At 52.4% G+C, this 18,530-nt stretch overlaps 2 protein-coding genes across 3 annotated transcripts in view; one reads left to right on the forward strand and one right to left on the reverse strand.

Annotated features, from left to right (window-relative positions):
• Positions 1-16,392, reverse strand: part of MLH1 (mutL homolog 1) — a 48,536-nt gene extending 32,144 nt beyond the window's left edge. The window contains exons 1-8 of one of the 2 annotated variants that reach the window (XM_074199101.1): positions 16,188-16,392; positions 14,233-14,323; positions 13,884-13,982; positions 9,992-10,065; positions 9,057-9,129; positions 8,638-8,729; positions 8,080-8,122; positions 2,216-2,304 (exon numbers count right to left, since the gene is read on the reverse strand). In XM_074199101.1, the coding sequence (XP_074055202.1) occupies positions 2,216-2,304; positions 8,080-8,122; positions 8,638-8,729; positions 9,057-9,129; positions 9,992-10,065; positions 13,884-13,982; positions 14,233-14,323; positions 16,188-16,303 (677 nt within the window). In that variant the 5' untranslated portion in view covers positions 16,304-16,392. Of the gene's footprint in view, positions 1-2,215; positions 2,305-8,079; positions 8,123-8,637; positions 8,730-9,056; positions 9,130-9,991; positions 10,066-13,883; positions 13,983-14,232; positions 14,324-14,585; positions 15,236-16,187 lie in introns of those variants that run through there. The other variant, XM_074199100.1, reaches the window with a different exon arrangement.
• An 825-nt stretch (positions 16,393-17,217) lies between these two features.
• Positions 17,218-18,530, forward strand: part of EPM2AIP1 (EPM2A interacting protein 1) — a 1,872-nt gene continuing 559 nt past the window's right edge. Inside the window, exon 1 of the mRNA XM_074199063.1 lies at positions 17,218-18,530. This exon is cut by the window's right edge and continues 559 nt beyond it. Coding sequence (XP_074055164.1) covers positions 17,218-18,530 — 1,313 coding nt within the window.

Here is an 18,530-nt window from a genome sequence, read left to right on the forward strand (position 1 = left end):
GAACCCACCCTGCAGAAGAGGCATGATGGTCCAGTGTCTATTGCAAGACACAGTTCTGTTTTCTGATGGGAATCAGTTATACTCTAGCTTGGTCCTATTCCCCTCAGGGCTAAATCTCATAAATCCAGATTATTTCATGAGAAAAGAACCACCATTTACCACATACTATTTCCTCACCTGACTCAGAGCTTTTCTCCTCCCTCTTTCCCAAATTTAGAGCACTCTGGCCCTGGGGGGCTCAGGGGTGGGGGAGGGGGTAGCTGACCAACTCTCGCTGGCTGCTGTCAACCTCTCTTGGTGGCTGCTGTTTGGCCCTACGTTATTGTCTTCTCAGAAATGGTGACAGAGCCAGAGGTATCTGGAGTCAGGATTCACTTTCTGGGGTCCACAGCTCCAGCAGGGCCAGGAGCAAGGATCAAGGACTGCTTCCTCCCTCATTCCCTCTCATCAGCTGCTGATCTGGCTGTGCCTCCCCCCATCACCAAAATGCCCCCCAAAGGGACCATCCCATTTCTTTGTTGTGTCCATTAGCATCCCCCTCCCCAAGGTCCTCTGACTTGTGGGTGAGCCTGAAAAGGCAACAATTTCAAGCTGTCTCACCCACGGGTTCTGACAGGGATCCCCAACAATTCGAGCCAGCCTCCCTTGCATCAACTTGGGGTGGCAGAACTGCACAGGTCCCAAGAACGTGCTTGGCTTCAGCCAAGATGGGGAGTGAGCCCAGGCCTGTCCTGGACTAGGGGAGGTGGAGGCCCCAGAGACACAGCAAGAACATTGGTAAGATGGGGCAGGGGAGGGGACAGAGAAGAGGCCCAAGATCCCAGCCCTAGGCAGGAGGGGCCCCCAAAGGTCATCGAGTCTAGCCTCCTCATTGTAGAGATGAGGAAAGGACCTAGGGGGGCCTAGAATCAATTCAGTAGTAAGGCTAAGACTAAGGAGAGGGTAGCAGAAAGGCACTCCCCAGGGCAGGTCCTGGGCCAGGCAGCAGCCCAAGTCTTGGTTAGTGCCCCAGACTCTCCTACCAGCTCCCATCCCATCCCTCTCCAGACCTCTCCTCCTCTTGTCCCCCTTTAGAGGCTGTCTCCACCCATTAGAATGGAAGTCCCTTGATGGTCCAAACCCTGGGGCTTGTGACTGATAATGCTTTCTCCATCTACTAAGACATCAATCCAATTAACCCTGGCTAGTGCTGTCAAGGCCTTTCTCGGAGTCTTTGGGGCACAGTCAAAGAGGGGAGTGGAGCCTGGAACAGCCAGAGGGAGGTGACCAGGAGGGGCCGGTGCAGGGCGAGCCAGCCAGCTGGGCTCTGGGAAAAAGGGAGGACAGGGAAGCAAGTCTAACAAGGTGAGGGGCAGCTGGGGACCTGGTCAGGACAAAGCAGACACTTCCAACTGGGTGACCCTGGGCAAATCACCTCACCCTGCTTGCCTCAGTTTCCACATCTGCAACATGAATTGGAGAAGGAAATGGCCACCCCCTCCAGGATCTTTGCCAAGAAAACCACAAATTGGGTCACAGAAAGTCAGACATGATTGAAAAACAACAACCACAAAGCTGAGTGTGGGGAGCTTTCGAGACTGTGCCAAAAGGGGGCATTTCATTCTCAAGGGCACCGGTTCTGGAGAAGAAAAAATCCAATCTGAGTCTTAAGAGTAAAAGACCATGTGAGTGCGGTAGCTTACCAGTGAGCAGAACCACTGTTCTAATCAGACAACATAGAGCCCCCTCTTAGAGCAACAATGTAAAGATAATTAGAATAATGAGGAGGAAGCTGAGAATGCTAAGGGTGGCAGAGGGCCTTGGACATGATTTCATTTGATTCTCATCCCAACCCTGGGAGGAGGAGGAGGACAACCGCTGGCCTTCCAAGGATGGTGGCCATGGACAGAAGCCCTAGCACCACAGGGCCAGCCTTGGGCTGCTCGCCCCCTGACCGATGCTCCCACCCCCTCAGCGAACTTTTCCTGATGTCTCTGGGCATGTGCTCCACATGTTGGATCATTGGCACCGGACCCTGCTTTGTGGTTGCCCTTAAACCCGCAGCACCTGGCACAGGAAGGTGCTTCAAAAATAAGTGGTGGCCAAGACCTCCATTTGCAGACGGGACAAAGAGAGGATATGCTGGGGTTGGGGGAGATCCACAGCCCTTGCAACCCCCACAATGATCAATGACCTCCCTGTAGCACCACACCATGAGGAAGGACACCCAGCGTACCTGCTGACGGCATGTCCAAAGATGGACCGGATGTTGTCCACCACGGTGGCATTGGGCAGGGTTCGGATATCAGGTGTCGTCTCGCCTTGCTTTTAATCAAAGACATAAATGTTTATCAAGATGTGAAGGACAGTGGAATTTTCAGAATTTGAGAAATGGGGTAAAGAAGCTGAGGTAAGGAGAGCTTGTCACCACATTGGTTCTACTGCCATTTAAAAAAGAGAGACATGGAGAATGTTTTCCCCCCCACGCTGGTGAGGGGGGAGAAGCCAGGCAAGGGCCAAGAGTGCTGCGGAGGAGGGGAGAGGTGGGCACTTGAGTCACTCAAGCCTTGCAGGTGATCCGGATTTCTGTTGGAAATGACAGAAGAGAAGAGCTGCGGTGACAATTGCGTCTGCCAGGAATCTGTTATTCCAAAAGGAGCCTGCGTGGGAAACATCTCCACAGGCAGCGCACCAGGAGGACGTCCGCCCGCCACGGGCCCACGAGGAGCGATGGCATCACTTCCAGCAGTGACAAACAAGGGGAACTGAGGAACCCACCCAAAGCCCCATCTGTCTTCTGGCCGGGACAAGGAAGCGGTCCCTGAAGAAGGAGGATAAAGGGCTTGAGGAGGGGCCGCACAGGGTTCCCAAGAACTAGCAGAGAAGGAGCATGTCAAGAGGTCAAGGGGTAGTGAGAGGGCTGACCCCAGGGATGCTCAGAGTCGGGGTGAGGTTGGAGGCTGTGACCTGGGGGTGATGTGGTGCCACCCAATACTGGCCCAGTCTACCAAGTCTAATGACACTCTGGGGGGTCAGGATGAGGACAAACTAACTGGATGCTGAGAAAAGTGAGAACACCAGGGGAACATACATGTGGACAGCAGCAAGAACAAACCTAGAGGACTTCTGAAGGAAGGGGCCATCCACATCCAGAGGAAAAACTATGGGGTCTGAAGGCAGACCAATTGAAAAATTTGGTTTTTGGCCTTTATGGGTTTTTTTTTTGCCCTCTCCTGGTTTTCTGTTCCCTTTGTTCTGATTCTTCTTCCACAACATGAGTAAGATGAAAATATCTTTAAAACATTATACATGGATCACCTATATCAGATTATTTACTGTCAAGGGGAAGGGGAGGCAAGGGAGAAAAATATGAAACTCGAAATCTTACCAAAAAATGAGTGTTGCCAACTATCTTTGCAAGTAGTTGGAACCAACATCATTTGGGACCCACTGCACCCGGAGATGAGGTGCAAAGAGCAAGAACTGAGAAAAATTTGTTTTGAGTCTTGTGAATTTCAGATGCCTGGAGATGCTTGAGATGTGAAGGGAATGAAAGAAAGTTTTAAATTGAAAAGGGAAGGGGGAAAGAAAGAAAACTTCATACTAACTACCAAGCTAGATATCACAGACAATGGAATACATATGAAAAGAAGAAGAAAATCAGGAGGGGAAACAGGAACTGAAGGAGAAACTATCCAAGAAGAGGATAACAAACCGAGTGAACAAGAGATCCTAACCCAAGGAAGCAATGTGAGCACACAGGTATGACAGATCTGGCGGGATCAAAAAGACAGGTGGAATATAATCCAAAAAAGCCAGAATAAATAAAAGGGATATGGAGAACCATGGGGGTATGATATACCTCTGTGCTAAAATCTAATAATTAAAATAAGAACTTATAGAAGAGAAAGAAGATACACTGCTGATAGGGGGGAAAAAAAAACAGATGAAGAATTAAAAACAGGTTACAAATGGGCAAGAAAAAGCAGTGCCTATCCAGAGATTTGCTGGCACTGCCCCTCTGTAGAGTGGGTAGATTACTAACTTGCCAGAAAAAAAATGATTTCATTTTTCAAATGGAAAGGGAAACAAGGAAATTAGAAAAGTGTTATCTGGCCCTGAATCCAATCAATAAGAAAAGAAGCAAAAGGACACTCAAACTGAAATTCATGGAACTGTAGGAGGAGAGGAAAATTAGGCAGAGGATGACAATAAGGTGCCTAAGGGCTTTGGGGACTGCATTTCAAAGGACCCAGAAAAAGGATAAAAAGAATTCATTTTCTAAACTTAGAGGAAGGTGGATTAGAAGGAATAAAAGGTCTCAAGATAATGTTCAAATGATATAAATGGTATTGATATAGAAGAAAATGAGCTGTCTCAAGAGACATTTAAAAAAATTGTTATCTTTATAATATGGAAATAAGAATAAGAGATGGATACTTAAAAGTGGCAGAATCTTTTTTTTTTTAAGTTTTTTTTGGCAAGGCAATGGGGTTAAGTGGTTCGCCGAAGGCCACTCAGCTAGGTAATGATTAAGTGTCTGAGACCGGATTTGAACCCAGGTCCTCCTGACTCCAGGGCGGGTGCTCTGTCCACTGCACCACCTAGCCACCCCTTGGCAGACTCTTTTAAGGACATTTTTTGGTCCTTAATATACAAGAGATTTCTAGCTTGGTGGGTAAAGAGGTAATTTAAAGAGGGAATAGTACTGGTGCTTGGGGCATACAGGTCAATGATCATAGGTGACAGAAAAAAAGTCAAAACTGTTCAATTCTGATTGTGATTACTTCTTGTACCAATAGATGCTAATGCTCTTTAAACCAGTTAGAAGAAAAGAGACATCTGTTGAAATCTAAGATGAGAAAGATGGTAAGAGAAGCCCTCCAGTCTAGGTGACCCCTCATCCCAGTACCAAAGCACTAGGAGCTGGGAAACAGCTAAATAGTGTCTCCTTGGGGCGGCTAGGTGGTGCAGTGGATAGAGCACCGGCCCTGGAGTCAGGAGTGCCTGGGTTCAAATCCGGTCTCAGACACTTAATCATTACCTAGCTGTGTGGCCTTGGGCAAGCCACTTAACCGTTTGCCTTGCAAAAACCTAAAAAAAAAAATAGTATCTCCTTTCTAAAAAAGAACACATGCTCCACACAAATAGGTTGGTGAGCTTGACTGGAAAAACTCTAGAACATACATTTTCTCTTAATATTAAATACAAGGTCTATGTTTCTTGTATCTTCTTGACTGGAAAGGAATAAGAAAGAACAACTTTTGATTTAAAAAAGTGATACAACTTTTTGCCCAGCCTACCACAATATACTCACACATTTTCTATCCTGTGTATTTGTTTATCAATTAGAGTAATGGGTGAAGAACATGGCTTATTTTGAAGCTCCAGAAGGTATTTTTAAAGGTAGGGATGCCAAATTTATGGCCTACAAAAACCCCAGGGAACTAGATGAAAATGTCATCAGGAAATGTTCAGTAAGTAAAAACATAGTAAGATGTAAACAATTTTAGTTTGTGGTTCTCTAAGTCAACGTGAGGCCAGCAGGGATCCATTTCTATTTGAGTTTGATGCCATGGTTTAAAGAGATGATTCAGAATATTTAAAGAGAGAATATCAATCAATAAAAGCAGGATGATTTTTTCAAAGATAGATTATGTCACCAATATTAAGCTATGTTTGACATGATTGCATACACACACACACACACACACACACATACACACACATATATCAGATTGATTGGGGAAGGAGGGAGCAAGAAGAAAAAAGGAACTTAAAATCTTTTAAAAATTATTGTTGAATGGAAACAAAGTAAAGACTGACAGATTGCTTTCTGTGGGGGGGGTGGAGGGAGGGAAGTAAGATTGGGGGGGAAATTATAAAACTCAAATAATATCTTTAATAAAAAAAATTAAAAAATTACTATTGAAAACTGTCTTTACAAGTAATTGGAAAAATGAAAAAAAAAAAAAAAGGTCACGCCAGATTAAATCCATGAGCTTTTGGACAGGGTTATGAGATTGGCAGGCCAAGGAACTGCTAGATACGGAATATATTCAGATTTAGCAAAACGCTTTTTTTCACCACCCTGCATTAAGAGGAGCAGAGTCCAGAGAAGGGTGCTATGATGCCCCCAACAATACCATGCTCTGATCAAACCCTAAGGAGTTCAATTTCACTGAATAATGATCTTAGAAAAACCATGAAAAACTTGTGCAAGATAATGAAAAGCAAAATGAGCAGAAACCAAGAGCACACAGTGACAGCCAGAGTGTCTAAGAGTGACTTCGAGTTATTTGGACTATCATGAATTCTGGGCAGCTGCCTCCCAGGAAGGACAACAGGCGAGAACAAGGCCGGAGGATGAAGCTGCCCAAGGATGCCCGAATGGACAAAAGGCCAAAAGTTATGAATAGGCAGTTCTCAAAGGAAAAAATCCAAACTATTCAAAGATATGTTTTTAAAATGCCCCAAATCACTAATTAGAGAAATGTTAAAAAACAGCAAAAGTTCTACCTCATACCCATCAGTCTGGCAAAAGTGACAAATGAGAAAAACTGTTGTTGGGGCTGGGAATGGATCCAGCCCATCTGGAATGCCACTGAGAGTCACTCAAAGTCACCAGGCCTAGTCCTGATGCTGTGAGCAGGTACTGGCACCAGCAAGAGTAGTGGTGGGCTCCTACCTCAGAGAGAACAAAGGGAAGGACCCTAATGTCTAGCCTGGTTTATGGCAGGAGGGAACTAGACAAGTGAGACTGTATTAATGCAATGGAGCCTGACTGCACTCTAGGAAGTGATCAAGGGTGGTCAGACAAACCAGGGCAGACACCTATGACCAGAGCAGAGCCAGGAGAATAACTGAGACCTCAGCAACAACCCTGAAAAGACTCCCCAAGTCTGTCTCATGCCATGGCCAAGCCCAAGTCCAGAGGACCAGATGGGGAGGAAACCCCCCACTCCCCAGCTCAGGCAAAGATTTTGGGTCTATTTTGCTGCCCATGCACACCTGTTCTTTCTACTGATAATGGGGTGGGGGAGGGGAGTTGGGGAAGCAATGGACTTAAGAAAAGCAAGAAGCCTGGAGGGATTTGTATGAACTGATGCTGAGTAAGATGAGCAGAACCAGAACAGCAACATGGGGGTGATGATCAACCTTGATGGACTTGCTCATCCATCAGTGCAACCAGGGACAATTTGGGGCTGTCTGCAAAATGAGAATACCATCTGTATCCACAGAAAGAACTGTGGAGTTTATCTTATTGTGTAACTTTGCTCTCTCTTATACTTTTTCTTCCTTAAGGATATGATTTCTGTCTCATCACATTCAACTTAGATCAATATATACCATGGAAACAATGTAAAGACTAACAGACTGCTTTCTGGGGGGGGGAAGGGAGGATGGGGAAAATTGTAAAACTCAATAAATAAAACCTTTCTAAAATTAAAAAAAGAAAGCAAAGAAAGACAAAAGAAACTTGATGAATTTAACTTATAGATAAAAGTTTGGAAAAGCAACTGTACCTAACCAAGACTTGCAGATTCATGTTCAAATCTTTTTTTCTATTTTATTTTATAAATGGAAATGCTTGTTTTCTTTGGTGCACTCTTTTGGAACAATGGCTGTAGGGCCTGGGGAAGAGGGGCTTCCAAGTGTGGAAGACAGCCTAGACAATGGCTCTAGAAGACTGACAGAGTAGGGGAGCCGTGGTGGCCTGGGACCCCCGCAAAGGCTGGAGAACCACCTGTCAGGGGCTTCACTCTCCTGAGCCATGAAGGCCAGTGAGTACCAAATGAGTGGTTTAAGGAGAAGAAAACAGAAGAGCCGGCCCATTTCTCCTTTGACCTTTTGGAGAACTTCTAATGGACAGTTCAACCTGAAATGAGAGCATGCTGGGCTCTGCCTTGTGTGTGTGTGTGTGTGGGGGGCTGCAATCTTTGTTGTGCAGTTTCTATTTCAGGAGAGAAAAGGTGAAAGGTGTCCTCCCTGGGAGCTCAGTTTACCTATTAGAAGGAACATTCTTATCATTATCCAGCCATTTAAATCCTGCCTCCCCCCTCCCCCAAGAGATCACCTCCCCCTAAATTGGTTACTCACTTTTTTAACTGAGAAGCTGATGCCTGAATTGTGTATAGAATACCTGGAGAGAGAGAGAGAGAGAGAGAGAGAGAGAGAGAGAGAGAGAGAGAGAGAGAGAGAACACCAACATGAGCAGGGACACCAGACTCCATCCTTAGAATCCTAAGAAAGCTCATTTTGACTGAATAAAGGCCTGGCGCTCAAGGCCCACCTGCGACAGTCCAAGCGCAGCAGATGCTTCATCCAGGTGGCTTGGTGAGCGAGGGGCAGTTTTTTTCCCCCCTCACCCACCACGGTCCCAAGAGTCATAGGGGAGACTCAAGCCCGGCTCTGTCTTTGACTCCCTAAGTGAACCTGTCAAAGTTCCTTCACCTTTGTGTGCCTCAGTTTCCCCAACCATGAAAAATGAGATCCACGATCTTGCCCATATGACCCAAAAACTATGATTGCTGACAGTGGGCAGACTCAGGGCAGGCAGGAAAGCCAGTTACCCCTAAGGGCAAACCACAGTGCCCTTCACTGCCTGCCTTTGGCCTCAGCTTCCACCACCATCTCCCAGGGAAGGCCGGCCCCTACCTGCCAACAACTTCTAAGATTTTCCCATATTCTTCACCGGGATTTTTTAAAGCTTTCCTTCTTGTGGTTATGTTGTAAAAAAGGTCTTCAACCTGAAACAGAGAAAGAATGGCCATGGCAGTCTGATTCTCATGCTGAATCTAAACACACTAAATGTGGATTTTAGAGAAAGTAGCAGAGTATATGAAAGGTGCCAGAGGGTGGCAAGGGGGTGAAATCAGGGGAATTCTAAGCCATTCAAAGCTGGTGTGGACTCTTCATAATTAAACTCCTCTCACCCCAACATAGTCTTTCCATCCTCTCCTAAGTCAGAGATCAGTAAATCTGCCTTGTCCCTAGGAGTAACCCCCAGGTTGAAAGGTTAATGTAGGCATTTTGAACTTACATAGCCATCACCCCCTCCTAGGCTGCGGCCTTACCGTGATCTGTGTCCCCTGGTTTCCTGCACATGGCTTAGGAGGCGCTTTTAGTTTTCCATCTGAGTAGCTCGCTCTAGGCAGAAAAAAGACCAGTCATCCCAAGGGCTTGGCCAGGAGGTGTGGGGGACCGTGTTGCCCACAGGAGGCTGCCCTTCCATCTCCCAGGAAAAGTACTTTGTCTCCCCAAGTTCTGATCAACAGCAGACTTTCTCTGCCATCATGTTCCCCAAAGGGTTCCTCGTGCCCAAGGACCAAAGGCCAAGTGGCAGCTGTGCCAAATGTCTGGCTGGCTGAAGGACACCTGTTCTGCCTCTGCAGGGCTGAGCACATGGAGATTGTGGGCCAGCCTCCCCATTCTCTAAGATGCTCCATCCTCCACCAAACCCAACCAAAGCCTAACACTCCATCTTCAAGCCTTCAGACACATGCTGGAGGAGGAGTTATCACAACAGCCCAATGTCTGGGTCCATCCAACAGAGTTCTCTGTTGGGGGCTGGGCTCCTGGCACTTAGTGGGGTTTGAGAAATCCTCATGTCCCCCCACCAGTGGTCATACTGGACGCTAAGGAGACAGAGATCAAGGATGGCTGCCTGCCCTCTGGTGACTCAGAAGGAGCGGGACAGAGGGGCTCCCAGCACAAAGACAGCACTGCCCAATAGGAGAATGGCCTCCCAGAGGGAGGCATCCTGCCTGATGCCCCCTCACAGCCCCTGCCCCTCACCCAGGGGGCTCAGCTAGTCAGCGCCAAAGCTAAAAAGGGAGGTCAGCTAACACCTGCCTCCTGCCAGCTGGTCCTCAAGCCCCCATGAGAGGGACCCAAAGGAGGGGTGCAAGAGAAGGTCCTGAGGCAATAACAATCCTCATTGACGCTGGCACCCTGGGGATGGCAGAGGCAGGAAGGGCAGCCTTGGGAAAAGAAGGGGGTTACAATTTACCTGTAGGCACACTTGGCGTCTGCTGTCTTTGTCGTCACAGTCACGTGAGCCACGTGGCTGATGCTAGCCAAGGCCTGCAGGAGAAAAAGAACAGTGTGGGAAAGCCAGCTTCTCCATGCTGTCACTGACCAGCCCTGCACCCATAGCTACCTGGGGGCTCTGTGGGGGGGGGGGGGTCTAGGCTTTAAATCTCCTTGCGCCTCATCCCACCTAACTCTCCAGGTGGGGCTGCCATCAGCCCCCCCCCCCCCCAAGAATCCCACTACCAAATATGCCAGGTGCTAATGTAGCCGTCATTCTGAAAGCTTACAAAGAGCTACACCAAGTTTTTTGGTGATAAAAAGGCCCAAAAGTCCTTTAGACAATGCTAGGCCAGTCACTCTACACACCTTCACAGGACAAGGACAAAGGAGAGAAAAAGACTGCTGGGGTTTCTTAGGCAATTATCCAAGGTGAGGAAGATGGAAGACCTGCCCAGGTGACTCAGGAAAATCAAAAAATGGATCTTTGTTAGATGAGTTTTTTAAAAGATGAGAACCTACACTTAGAAAAATTAAAATTCAAAATAAACCAATTGCTGACAAATGGTCAAAGGATATGCAGAGGCAATTTACAGATGAGATCAAAACAATTCGTAATCATATGAAAAATTGCTCTAAATCATTACTTATTAGAGAAATGCAAATTAAAGCATCTCTGAAGTACCACCTCACACCTCTCAGACTGACCAATGTGACCAGAAAGGATAACAATCATTGTTAGAAGGGTTGTGGGAAATCTGGGACACTATTACATTGTTGGTGGAGCTGTGAACCCATCCAACCTTCCTAGAGAGAAATTTGGAATTACGCCCAAAGGGCAACAAAAATGTGCATACCCTTTGACCCAACAATACCACTACTGGGTCTATACCCTGAAGAGATGATAAAAAAGGGTAAAAACATCACTTGTACAAAAATATTCATAGCAGCCCTGTTTGTGGTGGCAAAGAATTGGAAATTGAGTGAATGTCCTAATGGCTTAGCAAGCTGTGGTATATGTATGTCATGGGACACGATTGTTCTATTAGAAACCAGGAGGGATGGGAATTCAGGGGAAGCCTGGAGGGATTTCCATGAACTGATGCTGAGTGAGATGAGCAGAACCAGAAAAACACTGTCCACCCTAACAGCAATATGGGGGTGATGATCAACCTTGAAGGACTTGCTCATTCCATCAGTGCAACCAGGGACAATTTGGGACTGTCAGCAATGGAGAATGCCATCTGTATCCAGATAAAGAGCCGTGGAGTTTGAAAAAAGACCAAGGACTATTACCTTTAATTTAGAGAAAAAAACCCTGATATCTTATTGTCTGATCTTATCTCTTATACTTTATGTTTCTTCCTTAAGGGTATGATTTTTCTCTCATCACATTCAATTTGGATCAATGGAAACAAAGTAAAGACTGACAAATTGCCTTCTGTGGGGGGTGGGGGAGGGAAGTAAGATTAGGGGAAAAATTGTAAAACTCAAAATAAATAAAATTTCTAAGTATAAAATAAAATAAAATAGACCAATTGCCCAAGGAGGCCCCACCCCACACTGCCAACCAGGAAAGAAAACCCATGTCCAGCCCTGGACTAGTAATCACCAGGTCCTTTGGATTAACTTTACCCCAGGAGACAGACCCTCCTGACCTCCAGAAAGGCAGCCTAAGGCAGGACCCCTCCAAGAGAGATCCTGCCCATCCTGGCACAGGGGACCCAAGGCTTGAAGTTCTGGGGGGATGGCCAGGTGATCTGCAAAGGGATTTGTTTTCAGGTACTGCTGGGGCTGAGGAACCCAGAAGCCCCACCCAACCCTGTAGTTCTGTAGCTTGGAACCAGGGTCTTTAAAGCCCTGAATTTCCAGGGAGGAAGGGTTCTTTGGTAGACTCCTGGGATCAGGTCACAGAATTAGGCTTATTGTCATCCACCCATAGGATTGAACAAGTTCTGAGGTTTTAAACATATTTTCCCCCAAAGCTTTGCCCCAAACATCAAGGTAGCCAGGGACTAGTTTGGTCCCTATTGACTTTTTATTCTGTCACCCCTAAAAGCCCCTCAGATTCCTCCTCAGAACTGTCCACCCTTCCTCTTTCCCTTCCTCTTCCTGATCTAGGTGTGGGCAGCTGGCATATTCTCCAATGTTCTGGTTGTCTTTTCATAAAGGTCTCTCCAGATGTGTTTGTCTGCATCCTGCAGAAACTGGGCTTTTACAAGGCAAAGCACGATCGCTGTGAGAACACACTCAAATGAGAGATTACCACTGGCTCTGGGGTTGTTCTCCAGGTGGTCTCATCGCCTGTCTTTGTACTCTCTGTACAAAGTCTGGCCTCTTGGGAGCCAGGCCCAGGAAGTAGCTAAAACAAGTAAGTCTCCTGGAACAGAGGAGTGGGCATCTTGCCCCTACCCTTGCCCACTTACAATTCTCTGTGATCACTCTGGCAGAAAAGACTGGGAACCAAACATGTACCCTTTTGACTCACTATTATCACTATAAAGCTGAGGTCCCAAAGAGATTTAAAAAAAAAAAGGAAACAAAGCACTAAAATCCTAGAGCTTTGTTAGAGCAAATAACTAGAAACAAATGTGTCCCCGGCACTGGCTGTACAAATCATAAAAATTAGGACGATTACTGCATGGTTAAGAAACGACCAAAGGTTTGGTTTCAGAAACACCTGGGAAGACTCGTCAAAGGTATACGATGACTTACAAGAATGTCAAGGGAGACAGTTTTGAAGGACTTCAGAAGCACCCCCCCCCATTAAGGGGGGGGGGGACTGACACCAGATTCAGGTGCAGACAATGTATGAATTTTATTTTGCCCCCAGATTAAGGGAGACTGACACCAGATTCAGGTGCAGACAATGTATGAATTTATTACCCCCCCCATTAAGGGGGGCCCTGACACAAGATTCAGGTGCAGGCAATGTATGAATTTATTTTTCCCCCAGATTAAGGGGGGCTGACATCATATCTAGATCCAGGTGCAGATTCAGACAATGTATGAATTTATTTTGCTTAGTTATATTTATGTGCTGCAAAGGAGGGAGAGGAGGTTGTCAGAAGAAATGGCTAGAGAGCAACAGCAAAGATCACCAAGGCAACAGAAGGAAATTCAGCAGGGGCCTCATCCTATCAGGGCAGGGTTGGTACATAGTGTTAAATAAAATATGTTTTGAAAAGGACAAGCTGTACAAAATGGAGATTTGAGATTTCATATACAATATCTGTATTCTTTGTGTGATGTTTATTAAGTTCATTATGAAAAAGCATTGGTTTTTAAGCCCACAAATGGTCTGAAGGTGTGAACCTGTTCCAGAAGGGGCTACCCTGCAGGTCCCTGGCTCATCTGTAGCCGGGGTCTCAGTTACATCCACTGATGTCCAGGAGATGAGCTAAGAATGACAAGAGAACTCTGAACCTTTAATTTGGCCCCATCATCCCGAGCAGGAGGAAGGTGGAGGCTCCACAAAATGACTGCTCCAAGTTTCTGTCTTGGGGTCCCCCCTCCTGGCCTGAGGGTCTCCCCTGCCTTCCCTCCAAGGGACAGAGCAAAGCTTAGCCCCCAGGTCAGAGTCCCACTGAGGCAGCCCCGAGAGCAGGAGCAGACCCGCTCCCCCTCCCATTCAGTCAGCTTCCCAAGGTATTTTGGACACACAGAGAGATGACTGCATCCGGGGAATCAACAGAAATCCTCAATCCTGAATAACAACATTTCCAAGAGATTCTAAGTAGATTATTCACATCATACAAGAGAATATTTTTCTTCTCTTTTGATTGTCTCTTGAAAACTATTGCAGAGAAGTCTCAGGAGGGAATAATTGTGGCAGCAGAATCCTGTCCAAGTTCTCTTCCTTCCCTACTTACCTCACCCCGAAAGCCATAGGTAGAAATGGAAGCCAGATCTTCAAAGGACTGCAGCTTACTGGTGGTGAACCTCTCACACACAATGTCCAAGTCTTCTTTCTAAGTGATTTAAAACTGGGGGTGAGTGGGTGGGCAGCCCAAGCGAGAATGGTGAATGAACCCCGGGAACCATCCCTTTCAAGATTGCTGCCTTTAGGTGACTTTGTCCCAAAGTGAACTGAGGCTCTGCACCTTTTCAAATGCCAGTGTTTCCCTGACAGTGCCCAGGGTCCACAGTGAAAGAGTTTGTCTTCTTTCCCTTCTGAGACCTGGCCCTGGTCAAAGGCTGGCGCCCCGGGATCTGGCTTACCCGAATTCCCGTTCCATTGTCTTGAATCTGAATCAGCTTCAGGCCTCCTTCTTTGACGGTCACCTGGATGCTGGTGGCTTTGGCGTCCAGGCTGGCAAAGACGATGAGAAATACGACGTTGGAATTGGGTAATGAGAAAATAAAGCTCGTCCCCTAAACGGATGCAGCCAGGTCTGAGTTAGAAAAGGTGAGGAGATTGGCTTTCCTTCTCCTCCCGAGTTTAATCATTGGACGTTCGCGTTACAATAAAGTGGCCTATCCGTGTTTGGAGGAAAGGCCCAAACTCAGGTCGGACTAGCTCGGGCCTCTCCTCAGACTTTCCCTCACTCCCTTCCCCGTGATTCTTTGTCTACCTCGAATAAGAAGCGCTACGCCCTCCCCAGCCTGAGTTGGAAAGCGGAGCCGGCTCCAGGTACAGGTGTGTGTCACACGTGCGTCCACATGGAGAGACGGGTAGATGAGGGGGGCGGCTTCCACTAAGCATTCTTGGGTGAGGAGAGGGAACAGAGGGACCAGGGAACCCAAGGTGACCTCGAGGACTCCCTCGGGGAGGGAGAGGCCTTTTGCTTTCCCCGCAGTGGAGCATGCAGAACTGGGGGCTGTCTTGGCCCTTTGGGAGCCCCCATGAGCACAATTATACTCACGGACACACCCCTGGCAAGAGCCCCCCGGCCTGGGCAGCTTGTCCTGGCCTTTACGTGGGGTCAGGGGGCCGCTGAACCCGAGCTTGCTCTATCCCCCCAGGTGCCCAGGTAGAGGTTGGGGGGCTGGGGGTCACTGAACCCGAGCTTGCTCTATCCCCCCAGGTGCCCAGGTAGAGGTTGGGGGGCTGGGGGTCACTGAACCTGAGCTTGCTCTATCCCCCCAGGTGCCCAGGTAGAGGTTGGGGGGCTGGGGGCCGCTGAACCTGAGCTTGCTCTATCCCCCCAGGTGCCCAGGTAGAGGTTGGGGGGCTGGGGGCCGCTGAACCTGAGCTTGCTCTATCCCCCCAGGTGCCCAGGTAGAGGTTGGGGGGCTGGGGGCCGCTGAACCTTGAGCTTGCTCTATCCCCCCAGGTGCCCAGGTAGAGGTTGGGGGGCTGGGGGCCGCTGAACCTGAGCTTGCTCTATCCCCCCAGGTGCCCAGGTAGAGGTTGGGGGGCTGGGGGTCGCTGAACCTGAGCTTGCTCTATCCCCCCAGGTGCCCAGGTAGAGGTTGGGGGGCTGGGGGTCACTGAACCCGAGCTTGCTCTATCCCCCCAGGTGCACAGGTAGAGGTTGGGGGGCTGGGGGCCGCTGAACCCGAGCTGGCTCTATCCCCCCAGGTGCCCAGGTAGAGGTTGGGGGGCTGGGGGCCGCTGAACCCGAGCTTGCTCTATCCCCCCAGGTGCCCAGGTAGAGGTTGGGGGGCTGGGGGCCGCTGAACCTGAGCTTGCTCTATCCCCCCAGGTGCCCAGGTAGAGGTTGGGGGGCTGGGGGTCACTGAACCCGAGCTTGCTCTATCCCCCCAGGTGCACAGGTAGAGGTTGGGGGGCTGGGGGTCACTGAACCCGAGCTTGCTCTATCCCCCCAGGTGCCCAGGCAGGGCTGGGGGGCCTGCAGGTGCGCAGGCAGGGTTGGGGGCCCTGCAGGTGCGCAGGCAGGGTTGGGGGCCCTGCAGGTGCCCAGGCAGGGTTGGGGGCCCTGCAGGTGCCCAGGCAGGGTTGGGGGGCCTGCAGGTGCGCAGGCAGGGCTGGGGGGCCTGCAGGTGCCCAGGCAGGGTTGGGGGGCTGGGGCGGGAGGCCTGGGGGCGCACTTGGCACAGAGGGGGCCCGGCCCTCCCGCCGCACCACGCCCGCCGGGGGCGCCGCCGGGGGTCCCCCCTCTTCCTGGGCCTCAGGCCCGGGCCACGTGCCCCGGCGGCGGTTGGGCGGGAGGCGGCGCGCCTGCGCAGTGCGGCCCGGCCTGCCCGCGCCTCCCGGCCGCGCCTCCCGTTACCAGTTCTCCAGCATCTCCTTGGTGGCGTTGGCGGGCCGCTGGATGACCTCCCCCGCCGCGATGCGGTTCACCACCTTCTCGTCCAGGCGCCGGATCGCCCCCGCCACCAGGGCCATGGCGCCCGCGGGGGCCCCCCAACTTTTCCGCCCGGCGCCGCTGGCCGGCGCGCGCGCCCCCCCCCTCGGCCAATCAGCGCGGCCGGGGCCCCGGGAGCTAGGCAGACTCTCGCCCGTGCCCTCCCCTCCCCCGCCCCTGTGCGCCAATCAGGGGCCGGCCAGACTGGGGGGGGGGAGGCCCTCCCCGCCCCCCGGCCGATCCGCAAGCGGTAAAAAAAAAAAAAAAAAAGGGGGCCCCGGGGCCGACCAATCCCCGCAGCCGGGCCCGGGAAACCGGGCAGATCTATGCTAACGACCTCCTCCCGGCCAATCGCCTCGGAGCCGCCTCCCCGCCCCCGCCGCCCGGGCCGCGGAGCGCCCCCACCCCCCTCCGCCAATCCCCTCCGCCCGGGGCCGGGGCGCCGGGCAGATCCGCGGGACAAACGGGCCCGCGGGCCAATCAGCGCCCCCGCCTCGGTCGCATTCCGCCTCGGCCGCTTTTCCTCCTCCTCCGCTTCGCGGGGGAGGGGGGGGTGACAGGGGGGCCGGAGGGACTCTTGCCGGGCCGCCCGGGGAGGGAGAGCGGCGGCCGATTGGGCCGGCCGCATGCCTATCGCCGGCCGGGCCGGTCTCGTGATCTCCCCGGGACGCGGGGCGGATCCAGGGACCGCCTCGCGCCGGCCGCCATTGGCGCCCGCCGATCGGCCCGGCCCCCCGCCCGAAATCACCACGCCGGCTGAGCCAATCGGCGCCGGGCGGCGGGCCTTGCCGGGAGGGTCTTCTGCGGGACGTCAGCGCCGTCCCCCCCATTCGACGGCGGCGCCCGACGAGAAGAGCTGCTCCGTGCCGGCTGCTCCGCGCGCGGCGCTCCGTGCCCGGCTCGCCCGCTCTCCGCTCCGCCGCCGCTCCGCCGCCGCCGCCGCCCCGCCGCCGCCATGGCCTTCTCCAAGATGTGGGCCACCCCGAAGCGGAGGCGCGCCGAGCCCGAGGAGCAGCACGTGTTCCGGCCCGAGTGGACCCAGCGCTACCTGGTGGTGGAGCGGGACGACGGGGAGGGCGCCGAGTGCCTGGTGTGCCGCCGGCCCATCGTGGCCACCCGCGAGCGCGACGTGCGGCGCCACTACGAGGCGGAGCACGAGCACTACGAGGCGTACGCGGCCGGCGGCGAGCGCGCGGCGCTGGTGGAGCGGCTGCGGCGCGGGGACGCGCTGGCGGCCGCGGCGCTGTCGCGCGAGGAGCGGGCGGTGCGCGCCAGCCTGGGCGTGGCGCACCTGCTGGCGCTGCACGGCCGGCCCTGGGCCGAGGGCGCGCTGGTGCGCCGCTGCCTGGAGGCCGTGCTGCGCGAGGCGCTGCCCGAGCACTGCCGGCTGCTGGACGAGGTGGACCTGACGCCCGAGAGCCTGGCGCAGAAGACGCTGGCGCTGGCGCGCAACCTGCACGCGCAGCTGGTGGCGCGCGGGCCCGTGTTCCAGGCCTTCTCGCTGGCGCTCGACGACCAGGCCTTCGTGGGCACGGACGCGCGCCTCAACGTGTTCGTGCGCGGCGTGGACCAGGACTACGAGGTGGACGAGGAGCTGCTGACCGTGGTGAACCTGGCCGGCCAGCCGGCCGTGGGCCAGGTGCTGCGCGCCATCGCCGAGGCCATGGGCCGCGCCGGCCTGACGTGGGACCGGCTGGTGGGCGTGGCGTCCACGGGCACGGGCTGGCTGGCGCTGGAGGACTGCGGCCTGGTGCAGTTGCTGCAGGATCGCGCGTGCGAGGCGCGCGGGGGCCTGGGCGGGAGCGCGCCGCTGCCGCACTGCGCGGGGCTGCTGCACCTGGAGCTGATGGGCTCGCGCGAGCTGGACGTGGGCGGCGTGGTGGACGCCGTGGCCGGCTGGCTGGCGCTGCTGCGCACCCGCGGCGTGCGCTCGCTGGGCCTGAAGGTGCTGCTGGAGGACGCCGAGGTGCAGCACGGCGGCGAGGTGAGCCTGCTGTGCCTGGGCAGCTGGCTGCGGCGCGGCAAGGCGCTCAAGCGCGTCTTCTCGCTGCGCCGCGAGCTCGAGGCCTTCCTGGCCGAGACGGGCGTGCCGCCCAACGCGGCGCTGCGCGACCCGCTGCAGGACCCGGACTGGCTGTGCGACATGAGCTTCCTGGTGGACATGCAGGCGCACCTGGCCGAGCTGGCCGGCGAGCTGCGCGTGCCGGGCACCTTCGCCTTCAGCGTCATGGACCACGTCTGCGCCTTCGGCGACAAGCTGCAGCTGCT

This window comes from Macrotis lagotis, chromosome 8 (assembly GCF_037893015.1).
Source record: "Macrotis lagotis isolate mMagLag1 chromosome 8, bilby.v1.9.chrom.fasta, whole genome shotgun sequence".
Lineage (NCBI taxonomy): Eukaryota > Metazoa > Chordata > Mammalia > Peramelemorphia > Peramelidae > Macrotis > Macrotis lagotis.